The sequence below is a fragment of the Asparagus officinalis genome, chromosome 4 (genome assembly GCF_001876935.1).
Source record: "Asparagus officinalis chromosome 4, Aspof.V1, whole genome shotgun sequence".
Lineage (NCBI taxonomy): Eukaryota > Viridiplantae > Streptophyta > Magnoliopsida > Asparagales > Asparagaceae > Asparagus > Asparagus officinalis.
The window spans coordinates 137598844-137620863 of NC_033797.1; the positions used below are offsets into that span (position 1 = coordinate 137598844).

The window sequence follows — 22020 nt, forward strand, 5'->3', positions numbered from 1 at the left end:
GGTTGGGTGCCCCCCCATAAATTAGAATTACAAACTAATTGGAAATAATCAGAGTAATTATCACAAAATCTCAACTAACTGTCACATAGCAGCTTTAGGTTTCTCTCTAAGTATAGTGACAACTTTAAGTAAACCACCAATTACTCTTACGCCTCGTTTGGTATGTGGGAATGAAGTCAAGTGAGAATGGAATGGAAGAAGGAATGGAATGGAATGTATGTGAGAATGGAATGGTCATTCCCATTCTCTTGTTTGGATGCGTTTGTAGAATGAAGCTAGAATGAAAATCTAATTCTCATTCCCATGTTTGGTATCACTAGTTCACAAGTGAGAATGGAATCTCATTTTCTAATAATGCCCTTATAACAACATAGATTTTTAATAAGATAAAAATAAACATTAATGATAATAACTAAAAAAAATTATTTATGCATATGTTATATTAATCTAGGTATGTGTTATACTAATGCGCATGTTATCGATCAGGTGTATGTTTCGTTTATATTTTTTAAACAATTCTCACTATTTCTTAGTCTTAAAAAATTAAATAAAAATAAATAAAAGATTATTGCATCTTTCATAGGTCCAAAAAAATATAAAGAATGAGAATACGTCGATTTCAGGGGCGATGAATAGAAAGGAGGCCTTTTTGTTTCGGTGGAGCCTAAAAAAACAGAGAGAAAATGAGAATACGTAGTCGAAGGGAATTCTAAGAACAATAGTTATTAGGGAAGGAGAATGGAAGTGGTTTTTGCTTAGTGGGGAGATGAAGTGCTGCGGTTTTTGAAGTGAGGTGTGGAGGAAAAAAAGCAATTATAACTGATGACTTATCAATTGCAATTAATATTTAATAAAACAATTGCAATACATAATGGAATGACAATCTTAATAGCAGAAAATGGGGGTTTAATTGAGTAGTGGGAGTGAATGAAATTCTGAGGAGTATTTATTACATTTAATATAATTTGATTATGAAAAGGATTTGAAGAGGTATGATTTATGCATGTATCTATATGTTTTATGTATACATGTTATGTATGTATGTGCTTTAACATAAATTTGAGGGCACTTTGGAAAGAAATGTTTTAACATGACATCACACTTTTATAATAGTGTAGGCTCCGTTTGGCAAAGGGTTAAGAAAGAGGGGTTAAAAAGAAGAATTAATGTACTTAGCCCATTCGATAATATAAAGGGCTAAATTATTAACCCGTTAAATAAGTTTTATTTTAGTTCTTGTGATCAGTTTTAGTGTTTGGGAATAACAATGATTTTGACTATTTTTTTTATAATTTAGAAGGGTTAACTCTTAATCCTTCTAAATAGGAGTATTAGTAAACCTCTCATTTTGAGGGGTTAACTCATTTTAATCCCTCTAGAGGGGTTAGCTTAACCCTTCTATATTTTTTATGTTTAACAAATTATGGAGGGTTGCTTTGCACCATAGCTCAACCAAGGCATAGACATAGTCACTAGATAAAATTTTGTGCTTCTTTGCAAATTTTTTTTGATACTTACAATTATCCTCACTTTATTTATGCTAATCTCAATACTCAATAATAGAGATGAAAGGACTCTCCTACCCAGCTCACATTCTTCTACTAACAACCTCGTAAAATGCAGTCTAGACGGGCGATTAAGCGGCCATTCTAGGCGGTTCACCTGACCCCTGCGCAGACGAGCTCTAAAACAAAGAAAAAGAAGGGTTGCTTAGATATTACTCCCTCATCTTTTTAATCATTCCACATTAGTACCTCAAATCTCATAATTACTTATTAATCCCACAAATCCTAAATGAGTCTTGCAATGTGGACCCTCAAGGACCAGAATACACCTTAGTCATGATTTCTTTCGTAAAACCTATTTTCTTCGAAAAGGGTTATTTCCACTTTACTATAAAGTTTACGCCCTTTTAACTTTAATATCCCAAAGTTTTTTTTAACACTTTGATTCCCTAAAGATTATAGCTTTTTTTTAACGTTGATGTGTTAAAGTTTTATCCTAAGGCTTTGGTTATCACAAATTAAGTTTATACATTTTTCAATTTGATATCCCTAAAGGTTTGTTTTTAACACATTGGTACCAAAAATTTCGGCTATCAAAGTTAAAAATGTGTAAACATTGATGTATCGAAGTTAAAAAAAAAACGAAATCTTTTCAGTATAAAAATTACAAAATATGTAAGCTTTGGGATATCAAAGTATGAATAAAGAAGTATTGGTTATCAAAGTTAAAAAAAACGTAAAGTTTGAGGTATCAACGTGTCTAAAAAAATTGGTGGTACCAATGTTTATAAATATGTAAATTTTAGAGTGCGGAATTGCAAATGACCCTAAAAAACATTACATGGTGGTATTTCAGTCATTGAGAGACCAAATTGCAATAATAATAGGATTTGAGGGTGTAATATGTGTAATTTCATAGATGCGAGAGACTAATATGGAATTATTGAAGATTTAGGGACTAATATAAATATAACCTATAAAAAGAAAGAATGTTTTTACACCCAGACCCGACCCACAAGCTCAGACCCGACCCGCTAATCCAACTAAAATCCCCAAAATCAAACCCCAACAGCGCCACAGTCTCTCAGATCAACTTCAGGTAATTTTTTATTTTTATTTTTTCGGTTTTTTTTTCTACGGATTTGATCCAACTTCAGGTGATATTGTCGATGCGTTTATTTAGTCCTTTTTTTCCCCAATCAAATTTAAGATGATGACCTCTGAAGCCTTAGGTATTCATTTATTTATTTATATTTTTATTGTTTCTGGCATGTGGTGGATTAGTTCTATTTTGAATTTCCTTTTTAATTTTTCTGCATTAATCGTGTGATATCACATTCCCAGTGATTTTCGTATTTAGCGGATTTAGATTTATTTTTTAACTTTATGTTAGGATACAGCAATTACCCGATGTCGCACTTTTCAATGATATTTTCTCTCTAATAAGTAATCAAAATGCATATCATTGATTGAACTTGCATTTATGAGACTAGGGTTCCATCTCTTGGTTCGACTTCGATTGATAACATTAGGGTTTCATCTCTTGTTTTGTTATTTTGATGATTGCAAATTTATTTTCCGAGCTCAGTTTTGTTGCCTTATCGGCTGTCATCCCGTTGAACCCTAACTCTTCGAGTCATTCTCTCAGGAAAAATTTCTATCATTTTCTGATTCATTTCTACCTATTCTGATTTGCTTTATTGCTTAATATTCAAAATATGGGGTCTTGATCACTTTATGGGGACGAGAAAAACTTTCAGAATCATCTGAAAGTTGTTGTCTAAAACCACCCGATTTCAGAATTACATCGATACTGAAAGTTTCATCTTACATTGATTTTGAAAATTGAAAGCTTTATTAACTAGTGAATAAAAGAGCGGAGGTTTGTCAAGTGACATACTAAGGAAAAGTAACTAAACGAACGAACAAAGCTCTTGTTAATGAAACTAATGATTAAATTTAATCAAACAAGAAACAGACTAGAGTAAGAAATGATGAACATTAATAAGTGCAAAGATATGAAACTTAAGCAACAATAAGAGTATAAGTTTTTACTATTTCATTAGAATTTGTTAACACATTCTCTATACACAAATGATAATTTAAAATGTGAGATGTACTTGCTGTTCATTAATAACGGATAGAAATCTGCACAATATTAACTACCACTATACCACTTACAGACGACCACATAATTTACGAATGCATGTAAAACATGAGATTTTGAAGTGATATGAAGTACATGTTAACCATCACTTGATGTATGGTCATGTATATAGGGATACTACAAGTTTTGGGATCAAAAATCAAGTAAATGTTTTTGTTGTTTCGTTATCAACTCCTTGTCAAATTAGGAAATTTTGTATAATGGTAACATTGAATTTTAGTTCCTGAGTTATAAATATTTGTATGAATGTTAGGTTAAAAATAGTATCATTGTTATTTTTTCATTTTAAGGGAAAATGGAAAAAGGTCAAAGAGATTGAGGGTCCAACATAATCATATAAGGGAAGAATTTGAGCCGAGAGAGGAGGAAGAGATGATTAATATTTTGCTAGTAATCAATGTTATAGTGGCTGCCACTTTTAACGTATAAATCCTAAAAGAAGTTAGGTAGTTTGGTGCTTTTTAGTAATTACATACATACTTAGTTCTAAGCTTTTACATTGTAGTGGCTGAAAGTTTTAATGTTATGGATAAAATACTCTATCGTGGATACTGAAATCCAAGCAAGTCTTCTTGACCTGAAGTTGGGACCGAGAAGACATGGATAAGAAGGGGAGATAGTTTCTTTTAGTAAGTGTATGCCGTTGGTATGTTATTTTGCCTTATTAAAGCAACAATGGCAGGTTACCTGCTATCTATGTTATAAGCAGGTATAAACATACATATCGGTCAGGTTTCCGAACAGCCTTGTGTGAAACTGATCCTCTGTAGCTAACACCACAAACTTCATTCTCTGACTTACTTATTTTGAGTGATTATATAGGGATTAGGTAAATGTTTGTGCACTAAAACCTCTATTACCTTTGATTGAATAGCAGTGTCTTACTTTAAGCTTGTAATAATTGGTGCTTCCATTTTTTTTCTTTTCATAGATTTGGCAAATTATCTTCTTGTACCTCACTGCTTTCAAGTTCTTGTATTTTATTTGCAGAATACTTCTTTGCTTAGTTATAATTGTTCATTAAGTGAGTACTTATGCACAATGTTTTGCTTATATTGCATGTTGGAAGACACTGCACGATTTTGCGTTGCCTTTGACATGAGAAGCATATTGTTGATATCGCATCCACACTAAAATGTAGCGTAGCTCTGTATGGTAAACTCTTCCATATCATTGAGTCTGTACTAAAAGATCTGTGGCTATTATGTTAAATGTTATTGGAAAAGACCCTATGTTATTTTTTCTGAAGTTATGGTTTAGTTATTTTATGTGTGTGATGTTTGCAAATTTGGCAGTTGCATGAAATGAATTGATGATGTATTGATAAAATGAACTGGGATGTTAATCTGTGGTTTCTACGGATTTATGCTTCATTTTGTTTTTAAAATGCCGAAATTTGTAATGACATGAGCTTTTATGTTGCTATTTTGCACATGATTTGGTGATTTGTGTGATATAATTTGATTTCATGGGTTTCTTCTATATATTAGTTACTAGCTGAGGATATTATGCTAGCTATAAGTTAGATATTTTTTTTCTTATATTGATCCCTTTTAGTGTTAGGTGGGCTTTTTTCTTAGTTCATAAAGTTTTAGAGCTAAAGGTTTAATATTTTGTCAATTATGTTAGTGTTGTGGTTTTTTAGGAAACTGATATTTGACAATTTGTTACTGAACTAACCTGTAAAACCCCGTAAATTTAAATATTTTATGATAAATAATGATAAATATGTTATATGGTGAAAAAATAACATATTTTAATGTTTGAATATGATAAGAATTGATTTGAGATCAAATTAATGTATATTTGTGAAAATATGAGTGCAAATGCACAAAACATGCACAAAGGCCAAAAGAGTAAAAATCTGGGAATAATGACCAGTTGAGAGTTTTTATATTTTACACACAGATATAGCCAGAATTTGGAAAAGTATAAAAGACAAAAGTTGTAGGTCTCTTCAACAGCTTTCCAACAAATCTTAGATCACCTCATTCTGAGGTCGGATGAGAAAGTTACAGCCAAAATACCGAAGATTATTTTCCTAGTCAGACTAGGTTTTCTGGTTCGGGTCAAACAGGTTTGTTTCGGATTTGCCTCTATAAATACCTGTGTTTTTCACGAATTTTTTTTTATCATATTTATGAACCCTAGCAGCCACCCTCTCCCCTCAAAAACCCTAGACCTTTTTCTTATGAGTTTGGAGAGCTTTGTGAAGCAAAACACCGGCACGAGGGCGAAATCATTGACGTGTAGCGAGGGAGAACGGGTTGTTCAAGCTCGTGGTTTGCTTGCTGATTGTTTCAAAGGCTTGCACATGAGATTAAGGCAAGATCACTTACATCCAAACCCATCCCCATAGTTAAATAACTAGCTTAGAAGTTTAATTTGTGTTTACATGCTTAGATCTTAATCTAATGGGCAAAAGATTAAATTTTTGTTGTTAGATCTTAAACAAATGTTAGATCTACATGTTTTTCTTGCTGTTTATAATAGAAATATGATCATGATCATTAGGGTTGCTTTTAAATTCATTTTTATCTTGTTAATCATGTGCTAATCATGTCTAAACCCTAATTTGACTTTTAATTGAGTTTGCATGTGGATTAAAGATGAGAAAACCCTAGGTTTGTGATACCTAAGTGTTAAAATATGATTTAATGAATGATTATCTTTCCTAAGTTGTTTGGCAATCATGCTTATGTTTAATCAGATGTGCTGATTTGAAATAAATTGATATATTACGTAAAGGTTTCTTGAGTTTCGCTCTTGTTTGTTATTTTTGAGAGAGTTTCTCGATCTTGTACTATTATATTATAATGATTAAGAGTTGTTTAATACCTGGGATGATGGTGAACTTCAGATGTGGACACGCACACCGAGATTGGTGCATGTATGCTAGATTGTGTTAGATTGACACACTTTCGACACGAGTTAAATTGATAAACACATATGAATAATGATGTTCTATACGTATCCGGAAATAGGAAGATGAAACCTATTTACCGCAGAACGATTGAGTAAGAGTATTACAATAGTATCGTTATTACATGTATCCGGAATAAGGACATAATAAAACCTATTTTCGCAGGGCGATTGAGTATGAAATTATAAAAGTATCATCATTCCATGTATCCGGGATATGGAGATAAAACCTATTGCCACAGAGCGATTGAGTAAGAATATTACAAGAGTATCACTATTGCATAAAAAGATGCACACATATATGTATTATCAATTATAGTTACTCCCATGTTAGATTACCCATGAGTAGGGTACATTCTTTGGTTTGGACATACATGATATGGCCTATGATGATTTTTGAGTTGAACGATATTCTCTTATAATTGCGCCAACTACTTGAGAAGTAGTTCGAGATTGTAACATTGGTTCTATATAGTTGAGGCTTGGAGTATTTCTTTTGAGTGTTGTTTTTTTCATAGAGTTGGAATTGGTATTTATGGATCTACAATTTGAGACATATAGTATATATAGTGTTGTTTTTTTCATAGAGTTGGAATTGGTATTTATGGATCTACAATTTGAGACATATAGTATATATATGGGGGTTTTTTTGTTTGGATTATTTTGCTCGACGTACTACGTCTCGTCTTGTAGGTGTCTAAATATTAACTCCATTAGATACGGGAAAAATGATATAGGTAGACTATGCTTAATAGATAGAGCCTCCACTCCATCTAGCAGCCCTTTTCCCTGGGGGCGGATGGAGGTGATCTTGCTGTAGCGTTCTGACACTCTTGTTGTTTTTTTTGTTTAAATTGTATCTTTCAGGCAGATCAGAGTTTCGGAGAATCGCATGATGACAGAGTTCTAGCATAGTCGCCGTCGTACAATTTTAGTAGTTGAAGCTCCACTATATAGTTATGTTCATTGTTCAGATTTTAGAGTTGTATTCATTTTTGTAGAGGCTGAGTGCCTTAGTGAGATTTTATTTGACTCATTGTGTTGAAATGTATTTCTGACTCAAAGATATCTTCATTCTATTTCAGTTAGGCTTATTTGTTGATATACTTCTTCTGTGCATATCTGATTTTGTACTACTTTTATTATTTGCCTGTTTGTACCTTCACCTATTTGTTGTTTCCACTAAAGAGATAGTGACTGTGATGGTAAAACATATTGTAGCATGGTGTTTGGTGCTTGACAGGTTTGACAATCCGGGTTTCACCTTGGACTGCAGCCTTGTGTGAACCCTGAGGCGTCACAGTTGGTATCAGAGCTCTAGTTCCAGTATCCTTAGGATCATTCCTGTGTCAAATTTTGGAGCTTGGATAGAGTTTCCTAGGATTCATATATAGAGTCCGCTAGGAATTTCTAGAATGAGTGAGGACGATATGTGCGTATATCTTAAAATTTTGATATTTTTTTGACATTTATTTTATGTTGATTTAAAGTATTTGCGTGAATACTATATGCTTTGAGTACTTATTATGATACGTTATATATATATATATGTATATATGTTTGCGATGTCATTTACTGTGTCAATTAAACTCTCCTCTTGATATTATAAATGTTGGGACGAGGATGCGGTCGAGATAAAACTCATACCCGGAGAGCTAGGCAAGCAGAGCCTGAGCCACAATAGGCTCCACAGTATCTGATCGACCTTATAGCACTATTTGCAGTAAGATTTTGAAATACTCGAGGAGCGAGAGGCACATCCGTTTTCGTCAGCAGTATCATTTTCTGGAGTTGCACCACCAATTGTACCAGTCATGCCTATTGAAGAGGTAATACCATTAATTTCATCATCATCGGAGAATGGTGACAAAGGATAGTAACGACTTCGGATTTTCGTAGGAGTAGCGAATATCACTTATTTGGGAAAAATTTTGTTTACTTCTTCGACAAGCAGTTAGAGCTAGTTCGACTAAAGCAGTGAGATATACCTATAGTTAATAATAAAATCAAGACCAGCATGATGGAAATGACAAGGGCAAGAGGCCTATTGTGGGATCTAGAGGACACAACAGCGGGGTAAGAATATTTACCATCAGCAACAAAAACATTATAAGAAGAGAGCATAACATGATTCGATAGCGACGTAGCAGCGCAGGATTCGGGATACATGATACAATTGTAACAAGATCAAACATAGAGCGAAGGATTATCGCAGTACACCAGCAGGAGACCAGCATGACAGAGGTCAGAGTTAATAGTCTTAGGGCCGCAGTTACGGCCAGAATCGGAGGATAGATGTACTACCGGTGTTTCCGAGGATTTAGGAGCCAATAGGCCATAATTACGCTATTCAGAGTATTCATCAGTGTCAGATGGACCCATGTGTTTCACCGCCAGCAGCGCAGCAGGCGCCGGTCACCAGCAGAGTTTATGTAGTCGCGCCACGTGATCATAGTGTGAACAGAGTTTCCGTAGTAATTTCTTATCCAGCTCGAATCTTGTTTGATTCAGGAACTTCGTATTCTTTTATATCTCATGCCTTCATGTATAGGTTTCAGTTAGTTACTCATCCCCCAGATGTTCTGTTATCAGTTTCTATTCCTCTAGGGGAGGTGTCCCTATTAGAGAGTATATGTAGGAGATGTGTCATCAATATAGATGAGTTTGAGTCCATCTTTGACATGATGGTTTTGTGGGTGTCGAATTTTGACATCATTCTTGGTGTGAAATAGTTATCATCCTATAATATTAGTATCGACTGTTTTGCTAAAACAATACGCTTGTGAGAATTCGTTGGGGTTGTATAGATAGTAGCAACTTTATAGGGTAACCAGAATGCGGAGTCATTTCTGGCATACGTCGAGGAGGTGATGATACGGGATCGAGGTGCAGTTTTGAGCGAGACCGGAGTCGTCTCAGAGTATTAGGATGTCATTCAAGACATACCTATTTTTCTCCACTGATAGAGGTTATTTCCCTGCATCGAGTTGTAGCAGGCACCGTACCGATATTCCGAGCACCCTATCGTGTGGCACCCGTTGAGATGAGGGGGTTATAGACACAGCTAGATGAGATGTTATCTCAGAGTTTTAATTCTACGGAGTCTTTTTTTATGGGAGCACCGGTTCTCTTCGTGGAGAAGGACTATAGTATGCGATTGTGTATTGATTATCATGAGTTGAGCAAAGTCACTATTCGGATCAGGTATCCACCATTGAGGATTTGTGATTTGTTCGACCAGCTACGGGGAGCACATCATTTCTCAAAGATTGATCTTCGTTCTAGTTATTTCCAGTTGCGAGTGTGGTAAATGGATATTTTCAAAACCGCATTTTCTGACTCGATATGGGTCTTTTGAGTTCTTTCATACCATTTGGGCTGACCAATGCACCCGCGGTATTTATGGATTTGATGAACCGGGTTTTTCGTCCATGTTAGGACCAGTTCGTAGTCGTTTTATCGACGACATCCTTATATTTTCGGGATCGGAGGCAAAACACGAGCAACATCCTCTATTGGCATTGCGGACATAGCGGATAGTTGAGATTAGAGGTATTCGTGATATGCTGAGTTCAGCAAATACGAGTTTTGGCTATAAGAGATCAGATTTTTAGGCCACTTTATCAGCAGGGGGCATAATAGTGGATCCATCCATTGTTGAGGTTGTACTTGATTGGGAGCCGCTAAGAACTATTACAGAGATTCATAGTTTTGATAGGGTATGAGAGAAAGTTTATTCGGGACTTTTCGAAGATTGTGATACAACTTGCACACCTTATGAAGAAGGGTATATAGTTTGCTTTGGGCACTGGGTGCCAGAGAGCCTTTGAGACTATTAAGGTTAGATAGACTACAATAACAATTTTGACTTTTCTGATCAGTGTATAACATTTGTCGTTTACGTGGACACGTCATTAGCAGGACTAGGAGGTGTTTTGATGCAGACCCGGAGGGTATAACTTATATTTCGCGACAGTTGAGCCGCTTCATACCAGATATACAGTGTATTCAGGTACAATGAAAATGTACAAAGATGTGAAGAGACACTCCTAGAGGAGTTTCCAGAATTTGATAGATAGCCAGTGTGATATTCTAGTGTTTTTCACCCGTAGACGGATGGAAAATGGAGAGAGTAAACCGAGTGTCAGAAAACATGTAGCAAACATGTATTATAGACTTGCAGGATAACTGGGAGGATCATATTCCATTGATTTAGTGTGATTATAATATCATTTATCATAGACTATTGACATCACACCGTATGAGGAATAATACGGGAGGCATTATAGATTGCTTACTCATTTGACAGAAATACAAGAAAGTTTATTGCTTAGACATGATCTTGTATGGCAGACTACAGAAAAGGTAACAAAGATTCGGGAACTCATTTTTGCAGCACATAGTCGTCAGAAGAGTTACGTAGACCAGAGACGATGATCGTTAGAGTTCTAGATTGGGGACTATGTCTTATTGAAAATATCGCCGATGTATTTAATGACTCGGTAGACGGGGAAAGTTTACCCCAAGGTATATTGGCCCGTTCATGAGAGTTGAACATTTTTGGAGCCGTTTTGTATGGGCTAGATCTTCTAACATCAATGTCGAGTAGACACGATGTTTTCCATGTTTTGATAATTTATAAGTAATTGCGTGACGAGGAGTAGCAGAGGGTGATTGATGTACCAGAATTTGAGTTACATATAGATTTAACTACCATGGAGATCACGGGTTGTATTCTTACTAGAGAGAACGAGAGGCTTAGAAAGGAAGTAATACCTTAAGTTAAAGTTCAATGGAGATAGAAAAGAGATGAGGAGGCTTCTTGGAAGCGCGAGGAGGATATGCGTTGCGACTACCCGCAACTGTTCGAGTGGGTAAATTGATTTGGTTATAGCTTATTGATGTTTATGAGTTTTAATTGTTTTATATGTTCATATTTATATTTAGCGTTAAAATGGGGGTATTAACACTTAGCTCCTAATCATTCGGAATACATGATATATATATAGGGGGTTCCTTGTTTGGATTTTTCGCCCGACGTACTAGTTCCGTTTAGTTAGGGGTTAAGTGGGAATATTCGTATTTTAGAGTGTTAAGTGTAGATATTTCAATGTTTTATATCTGAAGATTTATGGTAATGTACTATTAACCTCTACGATATGATTGCGGAATTTCGAAGACGAAATTCTTTTAAGGGGAGAAGAATGTAAAACCCCGTAAATTTGAATATTTTATGATAAATAATGATAAATATGTTATATGGTGAAAAAATAATATATTTTGATGTTTGAATATGATAATAATTGATTTGAGATCAAAAATATGTTATATGGTGAAAAAATAATATATTTTGATGTTTGAATATGATAATAATTGATTTGAGATCAAATTAATGTATATTTATGAAAATATGAGTGCAAATGCACAAAACATGCACAAAGGCCAAAAGAGTGAAAATCTGAGAATAATGACCAGTTGAGAGTTTTTATATTTTACACACCGATACAGCCAGAATTTGAAAAAGTGTAAAAGACAAAAGTTGTAGGTCTCTTTAACAGCTTTCCAACAAATCTTAGATCACATCATTCCGAAGTCGGATGAGAAAGTTGCAGCCAAAATACCGAAGATTGTTTTTCTAGTCAGACTAGGTTTCCTGGTTCGGGTCAAACAAATTTGTTTCGGGTTTATCTCTATAAATATCTGTGTTTTTCACGAAAATTCTTTTCTTTTATCATATCTATGAACCCTAGCAGCCACCCTCTCCCCTCAAAAACCCTAGATCTTTTTCTTATGAGTTTGGAGAGCTTTGTGAAGCAAAACACCGTCACAAGGGCGAGATCATCTTCGTGTAGCAAGGGAGAACGGGTTGTTCATGCTCATGGTTTGCTTGCTGATTGTTTTAGAGGTTTGCACATAAGATTAAGGCAAGATCACTTACATCCAAACCCATCACCATAGTTAAATAACTAGCTTAGAAGTTTAATTTGTGTTTACATGCTTAGATCTTAATCTAATGTGAAAAAGATTAGATTTTTGTTGTTAGATCTTAAACAAATATTAGATCTACATGTTTTTCTTGCTGTTAATAATAAAAATATGATCATGATCATTAGGGTTATTTTTAAATTCGTTTTTATCTTGTTAATCATGTGCTAATCATGTCTAAACCCTAATTTAACTTTTAATTAAGTTTGCATGTGGATTAAAGATGAGAAAACCCTAGGTTTGTGATATCTAAGTGTTAAAATATGATTTAATGAATGATTATTTTTTCTATGTTGTTTGGCAATCATGCTTATGTTTAATATGTTAAAAGTACATTCTTTAGATTGAAGAATTTGGTTAATCTAAAGAAAGAGGTTTGATTTGTTGTTTTGAACCTTCATGCATGTTTTAGGGTTTTGAATACAAATCTAATGCATAAAATTATGTTTATAATTGTTGAGTTGTTTCCAGATGTTCACATCTACTGTGGCATGTTTGCATATAAATTTTATAAAGTTTTAGACATGTTTATATCGAGGAAACACGACGTGAACACGACATACACAAAGAGCATGAGAATCTGGAAACAGGGTTCACGGTCGACCGTCACGGTCGACCGCGTGCAGGACAGAGACCTGGGTAGTCTCTAGAGCCCGTCACGGTCGGCCCCCGCCCCCCCCCGCCAGTCTGTTTCGGCTGTGCATGTATATTTGAGTTTGTTTTTGGTTGTCGAACGAATTTCTCGACCTTATGATGATAGACTATGATATTAGTGATTGTTAAACACCTGGGATGATGGTGAACTTCAGATGTGGACACGCACTCCGAGATTGGTGCATGTATGCTAGATTGTGTTAGATTGACACATTTTCGACACGAGTTAAATTGATAAACACATATGAATAATGATGTTCTATACGTATCCGGAAATAGGAAGATGAAACCTATTTATCGCAGAACGATTGAGTAAGAGTATTACAATAGTATCGTTATTACATGTATCCGGAGTAAGGACATAATAAAACCTATTTTCGCAGGGCGATTGAGTATGAAATTACAAAAGTATCGTCATTCCATGTATCCGGGATAGGGAGATAAAACCTATTGCCGCAGAGCGATTGAGTAAGAATATTACAAGAGTATCGCTATTGCATGAAGAGATGCACACATATATGTATTATTAATTATAGTTACTCTCGTGTTAGATTACCCATGAGTAAGGTACATTCTTTGGTTTGTGGCATACATGATATGGCCTATGATGATTTTTGAGTTGAACGATATTCTCTTATAATTGCGCCAACTACTTGAGAAGTAGTTCGAGATTGTAACATTGGTTCTATATAGTTGAGGCTTGGAGTATTTCTTTTGAGTGTTGTTTTTTTCATAGAGTTGGAATTGGTATTTATGGATCTACAATTTGAGACATATAGTATATATAGTGTTGTTTTTTTCATAGAGTTGGAATTGGTATTTATGGATCTACAATTTGAGACATATAGTATATATAGGGGTTTTCTTGTTTGGATTATTTTGCTCGACGTACTACGTCTCGTCTTGTAGGTGTCTAAATATTAACTCCATTAGATACGGGGAAAATGATATAGGTAGGCTATGCTTAATAAATAGAGCCTCCACTCCATCTAGCAGCCCTTTTCCCTGGGGGCGGATGGAGGTGATCTTGCTGTAGCGTTCTGACACTCTTGTTGTTGTTTTTTTTGTTTAAATTGTATCTTTCAGGCAGATCAGAGTTTCGGAGAACCGCATGATGACGGAGTTCTAGCATAGTCGCCGTCGTACAGTTTTAGTAGTTGAAGCTCCACTTTATAGATATGTTCATTGTTCAGATTTTAGAATTGTATTCATTTTTGTAGAGGCTGAGTGCCTTAGTGAGATTTCATTTGACTCATTGTGTTGAAATGTATTTCTGACTCAAAGATATCTTCATTCTATTTCAGTTGGGCTCATTTGTTGATATACTTCTTCTGTGCATATCTGATTTTGTACTATTTTTATTATTTGCCTGTTTGTACCTTCACCTATTTGTTGTTTCCACTAAAGAGATTGTGACTGTGATGGTGAAACATGTCGTAGCATGGTGTTTGGTGCTTGACAGGTTTGACAATCCGGGTTTCACCTTGGACTGCAGCCTTGTGTGAACCCTGGGGCGTCACATAACCCTTTTGGTTTTTCGATTATAAGAATCGAGTCTGATTTGAAGTTTCATTTGGTTCAAGAGTTTGATATTTTTAAATTTTAATGATTAGGCTGCAATTGGACTTATGAGACTCTTGGGTCTTTCTTATACTGGTTACTAAGTTAAGGATTTTATAATAGAGAATGAGATCTTATGGATTAGCATTAGTGAAATATTTGTACCAATCATTGGGATGGTAGTTGATTCAAAGATCTAAATCTTTCACCTTGTAGCCTGAATTAGTTCTGTGATTAGGCACTAATTATTTGGGGAGAAGACTTTACAATTTGCATCAAATCTAGAGTTGTGTATAACAATCTAAATAGTAGGGCTTGAAATCTAAGAATTGAAATCCCTTCATTTTAAAAAAGTATCCAAATACATGATCCATAAATCTACGGATTTCAAATCTCTCACTTTCAATCATTTGATTTCAAATATACATTCCAAATCTAAATCTCGTTTCCCAAACGCAACCTCATGTTATTTGAGGCGCATTAAATTCAAGCTATTGAGAAATACTGAAAAACTGTGAATGCAATTACAAGTATAATTGGTAACCATATATACTGAAAACTAAACAACTACTTGAATTCATTTCCAATATCCTATGCAGATCAATGGACGCAGGTATGAAGCAGCTGCTTCAGTCTCTAGTTGAGATTGAAACCGAAGCTGAGCATATCCTCTTGGCAAGGCATCAGGTCAGAAAATATACAACTTTTAGTTTATAACAGTAATTTTGTAATTCACATGTTTGACTTTAACTTTTATATATACCAGATGGTTGAAAATGACAGGATAAGAAATGGTAACAGAGAGGCCTTAACAGCTCTTCGCAAAAAGGCTCGCACCACAAAGAGCAGTGTTCCATCTCCTTTCGAGGCAATAATGAAGGATTTAGAGGGAACTGGATCAAGGCCACTTGTGGAAGAGATTTGTTCGACTTGTGGGAATCACGACTCGAAGGAATACACATGGATGATGTTTCCAGGATCTGATATTTTTGTGCGTATGCCTTTTCATGCAGTCCACACAGTACTAGAGAAAGGTGCATACTTCTACTCAGTTACCAAACTTGAACATTAATCAGGTTATATAATCTATTTAAGCAAAATGTGTGCTATGGTAGGCAAAGTCTAGGTGGTTTAAAACAAAACTCAATGACAAAGTTTATGAAATTTGCATGGAGGCCATGCAGGAAAATCTTGTTAATAACATGTTGGTTGCAATTATCTTTTAAAAGGCCCTTCAAGTCTTTAGTTTAAAAGACGCTTGCCTATTGAAAACTGTGTTACCAATAGGGTGCTAATCAAACAGCAGAAGCTAACTTTCGATCGTTCATGTTCATCCAATTATTTTCATGGATTAAAGTTTTGTTCAAGCCCGATTAAGAGCTGTCAATGAGCTAACACTGAGCCTCGATCTTCTTAAGCCCATGTACAATGCAATCAAATAGTAGTAGCAGACACATTTTAAAACTGACACGGGAGTAATACGAGTATTGACACTCTTTAGGACTGAATTAGTGGAAGTAGGAAAAGTAATAGCATTTTTCAGTAGCTCCAAGGATGTATGCTAAGATTATTCTTGCAACTGAATAATAGGAAAATAGTTTTTGCCTTAAGTGTAACCGTTTTTTTTGTATTGCAATCTTAATATCCCTTCTACTGCACCAAAACTCCAAGTTGAGTTGAAGGCTATACTTTTATTCTCAAACATCCCCCTACCCAAGTTGAGGGACTTTTACTTGGACGGATACCTTGGCTATTTTATGCAACAATTCTCTCTGTTTTTTTTGGTTGAATCCCTTTATAAATATGTCTTAGCTGGGATTTAATCTTGATTCCTTGCTATCATGTTAAAAATTGCTTCCGTTAATACCAAAAGTCCGAAGTTGTGAGGGTCATGGGTTGTAATTTTATACTTAAACATGTGATAAGTGTATGCTGCATTGCTGCTAAAATTTTCCCCTTGACCTTTTAAATAATGTATAAATGCCTAGTGATTTAAACAAGCTACTATCGCCTATAAAAAGAGAACGTCAATAAATTTTGAAAATGTGAAAGTAAAGTAGAAAAAGAGTATGATGTAGTTTTTTCTGTTAGATGTCTTTATTTTGATGTCGACTGGTTGTGATAAGTTTAATATATTATCTATAGTAATTAGAATCTCAAGTAATACCAAGATTTTAAAACATTGAGTAATACTAACCTAAATCTAAATACAAGCTCAATCCTGAATTATTGATCATTTGATGATCCAAGCTTGGATCAAGAGCCAAACCAAGCCTATACAAGCTATTAACTGTTTGAGCTTTGTACGAGTAAAGCAAGCCTATTGATGTTCAAGCTTGTCCATTTGTTTTAGCGAGTATAAATTTTGTTCAAGCTCTCTTCGTCATCGATTAGAGCCTTAAGCTTCTGCAGCCTGAACCCTGGGAGCAGAATATTCATCCTAGTTCTTGAGAAAACTCAGTGCATTTCATCTGGTTTTCAAACCTATTGGCATTTGTAGTAGTATTGATTGTGACTACAGTATGCATGGGAGGTGAATTCAGTCTCTGTTACTTCTTGCAGACTGCAAGTTTTCTGAAAGAAAGGGCCTTTCTTTTTGAGGTTAAAAAATCTAGAAAATGGCAGCATATTACAAATTCCGACATATTTTATTTACTCTTTATCTACAGGGCAGACCTATGAGTATAACCAGGGACTTTGATTTCCTTAGTGATATGTTGTTTGAACTGTTTATTCGATGAGCGTATTTGTTTTCCTAATTAAAGGTTAACAGAGCTCCACCTGTGTAGACCTAGTATAGTAGAAGGAAAACACGGGCAGTAGTAATAGTGCATTGTGTACAAGCAATTATTATTGGTTCAGTTATCTTTAGACTGATCTAATGTTGTGCCAAAGATGAGGAACCTCTTTCCTCGATGTTCAACTTCAGAGCATCTGGATCATGTGCAGATGACATTGTTGATCCCAAAAGTAACTAATTCAAACCGTCAATATAGGTATCTGTTATGAGTATGATGTGTTTGATTACTCATATTTCAAAAGTGAGCAGTTCCACGTCTGTTCATCATTGTCTATACTGTGGCAACTTACTCCATTGAAGGTAGTATATCATGTATAATGTATTTTGAATTTCTATTTTTTAAAAATGACTATGGTTCTCCATTTATGAAAGTGGGTCAGTATCTTCTGTGTTGTGTAAGAGGGAGTTACTTTTGATCAATAAGCTTTTCTATGACCTCCAAGGTTTTTAATAGCCTATGCACACTGTGACACAAAACGTCTTCAATCTGCTATCAGAGTCTCTTAATCTTAGCTAGAGACCTGTCATTTACTAGTCAATAACAGAAGCATCAGATTGATGTGCTGGATTTTTTGCTAAGCCTGTACAGCTGTACATAATCTTCAGGAGGGCATCAACCCATAAATTAATTTTCTGAAACACATGCGATCTAGCCCCGCTTAATTGGATGTAGAATGTTGGGTTCTTTAATTTTACACTTCTAAGAGTTCTTTATCCTGCTCTCTGCCTTTTGCCACTTCTTCAGCCTGTATCTGATCTTCAGCTCAAGCTCTCTTGGCTAAAAATCAAATCGCAAAAAATTAGACATAAGCTACAACCCAGTTTAATAAATTTACTTAATCTTAGTGTCACTATCTCTGAAGTTAATGATAGACGTTAAATATCAAAAATACAATTTCAAGTGAAGTCCGTTTTACATATAGATTCTGCAATATCTAAATCTTTCTTTTTCTGCTACAGATCAAGAGAAACTGGATTACGAAACCAAGAAGCTGCAGAGCTATGTGAAAGAGAAGTCGTTGATAATCTCCGACAAAGGAGTTCTTGCTGACAGGGTTAGTCCTGGTGTTGTCAAGTCTTTGGTCACATTAACTGATAACTCCAAATAAAATTTGTAGCAGCGCTCAGTAAATATTCACTGTCGACATGTAATACTTATCTGTGGAATTCATTTTTAATGTCGATTGTGTTGCTCGTCTTGAAATTCTCTATGTCCTGGATCATCTCTCTCCGTAAGTCAAGATTGCAGGTTCTGCATTAAGATTTGAATGTTGTGATTTTAGATAAGAAATGATAGTTTATTTAACTTATCATTTTGGCAATGAACATTTCTCAAAAAAATTTTGTTTCTTGCAGCAATTTCGATGCATTAGTGTATTGAGTTAGAAATGCACTAGCGTATTGAGTTAGAAATGACAGTATAAATTGAGATATGTGCGTTCTCATTTTCTTTGTAACTGCCATGAAGTCCCGAGGTGCCTCTTATTCTTTTTATGAGAACTCAGGAACTCTGATTGATGCTTTAAATGTTACCTAAACAGACGAGATCTTAATATAGTCAAAATACAAAAAATGAAAAAACAGCATGATTGTATTCGTTTGCTCGGGGGCAAAAAAAATCAGATTTAGAGTCTGTTGTCCTTTTTTTTCTTCTTTTTATTGTACATGATTTAAAACCTATTTTTTGACTGGCTGAATATTACAATCCATATTCAACAAAGGTAATGATTTATTGATTTTGAGCTTCTTTTCCCTTCTTCCAAAACTGATGATTTTTTTTGGACGTTTACACAAACTAGGTTTTATGCACGTGCAATGCACGTGGTTGAATATCATGATTATTTAAATTAATAAAAATAGAATAAAAATTAAAAAGAAAATAATGTTTTTTGTGGGATTTATCATCAACTCAATAATCTCTCTTAAATGAAATATTGTCATTGTTTCTTTCAACACAGACAGTGGCCACGTGATCTACTATTTATAAGTTATAAACACATTGATCTAGTACAACATCTATGTTTATTAGCATCTTGAAGTTTTCAAAAGATGGGGGATCATTCAATTCGTAAAGGAATTTTGCATATGAATTTACTTGCAATATGCCCAGTAAACTTTTAACTTTGAACATATTCACATTAACTTTTAGTTGTGGTTTCACTCATATTTACATTGTCTAATATTCTCATTCAATTTTATAGCTCATTTTTTGTATCATAGAAGTAAAACTGAAAGTATGAAGAATTATTTTCTTACGAAATTAGAGCGATATGATATATTTCGCCATATGCTCTAAATATAAAATTCTTTTTTCTTTGATGCAATGTCCATATCTAATCTTGCTCCAAACAATGTGAATGAAAAATGCTATCATAATTCACTTGCCTAGGACAATTGTATTGTATATAAGACATATAACTCATTTGGAATATCTACATTTGCTTAATGGATTTTGCTGTTGTGAGAAAAAAATGTTAGAGGCTCGTATTCAAACTTTTTGGCTGTATAAAAGACACAATAATTTGGAGTGCATAGCTTATATATCATAAAGAACATAATGGTTCATAAAGAATTTTCCCTAATAACGATATTATTACAATGATGTTATTATTTAGTATTAAATTAATTTTATTATATAAGATTATATGATCCTTTGTAATAAATTATAAAGAATACATATAGAAACTTCGATGCTTATAGCCAGTAGTTAGGCTCCACAAAATAGGTTAATTTTACATTGTAGTTTGTTATTGGTAGTACTGTTGACAAAACCATTACTTTTCCTCTTTATCTTATTATTCATGATTTTCTGATGTGATTTCTCTTTTGCTAATCACTCAATTGGATATATTTAGTTTTTATAATATCAGTTGTTAGAATATTCTATTCTGTTTAAAAAGTATTGACATGATTTTCTTAAAAAAATATATACACATAGTAGCAATAGTATATAGTTCAGCTCAACTCAAACATTGGCTTAGAGCCATTTAGAGTAGGAAAATTTTTCAAAACAGTCTCATTTACAAAATTATTCCCATAAAATGACCCGTTTCAATAATATTCGTCAAAACCGACCTAGTTTCAGCCAAACGGCTGAAACTAGATGGATTTTGATGAAAAAAAATATATAACTTCACGTGGCTTAGAGTCCCGTGAAGTTTAGCAGCCATTTAACTAAGCTGCTAAACTTCACGGGACTTCAAGTCCCGTGAAGTTTCATAATTCAAAACAACTTCAGAGCTGAAAGGAACTTCACAGGACTTCCCGTGAAGTTTAGCAGCTTAATTAAATGGCTGCTAAACTTCACGGGACTTCAAGTCCCATGAAGTTTGGGAACTTCTTTCGTCAAAACCGACCAAGTTTCAACCTGATGGCTGAAACTAGGTCGGTTTTGACAAATATTGTTGAAACATGCCATTTTTTGGAAATATTTTTTAATAAAGGTCGGTTTTGAAAAATTATCCTTTAGAATAAGATCCTTTCTACGCTAGGATGGTGATATAATGATTACATAATCCAAAAGTTAAAAAAAATTCTACAAAGAAAAATAATTTAATATATCAAATTAACAACTAATTTATAAAATATACATGAGAAGTATATATAGCTATAGAAAGTAAGACATATATTTTCATAAAAATTTTATAGTGAGTGACCAACTACAATCATCCTAATTTAAGCATAAATAATTATTATTTTAGTTATTAATTTGATACATGTAACTATGGAATAAATCTCAAGGAAAAATAGGAATTGAGATTGTATTATCCTGTAGGTAAATAAATAAATGTTATTAGAGCTCCTCTTTATATTGAATTTAAAAGTAATAATTTAAATTATTAAGCGCCAAATATTAGTTCATGTGAGAAAGTAAACGTAATTATAGTGTATATACCTATATAGTCAATCAATCAAACGTATTAATATTATGATGATAACAATCAAAATTATATGGTGGGTTCACATTAAATAAAATTTATAAAAAATAGTATATTAAAGTCAAAATTATTTTAACCATTATATATATTGTCTGAAATTTTTTGCATGTATAAACTATCCTGCCTAGAAATAGTGATGTGCATACTTAATTATGGCCTAATACATCTTAAGAACTACTTATTCTTTAATATCATTATTAATTAACATATATATGCATTACAGTGAAAACACAATGAAAATTTAGAAAACTACAAAATAAGCACCCTCAAAATTTTTAAAAATTATAAAAAACCCCTAAAATTTTGTAATTTACAAATACACAAAACTATTAACATTACATTGAAATCAAGGAATTATAAAAAACCATTAAAAATTTTTAAACTTTGGAGGGGTAATTTGAAATGTACTAATCCTTAGGGTGTTTTTTTTTTATAAATTTTAAATTTAATAGCTTTTCAATTAGTTATGTTCTTTTCAAAAAAGTTATG

General features: G+C 33.9%; 1 protein-coding gene across 6 annotated transcripts; it reads left to right on the plus strand.

The window, feature by feature from the left end:
- On the plus strand, positions 2526 to 18856 carry LOC109839503 (p53 and DNA damage-regulated protein 1). Of its 6 annotated transcripts, XM_020407961.1 has the most exons (5): positions 2589 to 2604; positions 4742 to 4827; positions 15393 to 15480; positions 15560 to 15827; positions 18554 to 18856. In XM_020407961.1, the coding sequence occupies exons 3-5, from the start codon at positions 15397 to 15399 to the stop codon at positions 18700 to 18702; spliced, it is 501 nt and encodes a 166-aa protein (XP_020263550.1). In that variant the 5' UTR covers positions 2589 to 2604; positions 4742 to 4827; positions 15393 to 15396; the 3' UTR covers positions 18703 to 18856. The 6 variants fall into 6 exon arrangements, with proteins under 6 accessions (XP_020263553.1, XP_020263550.1, XP_020263554.1 ...); XM_020407964.1 differs by lacking the exon at positions 4742 to 4827 and having other exon boundaries at positions 2526 to 2604; XM_020407965.1 differs by lacking the exons at positions 2589 to 2604; positions 4742 to 4827 and adding an exon at positions 2660 to 2737.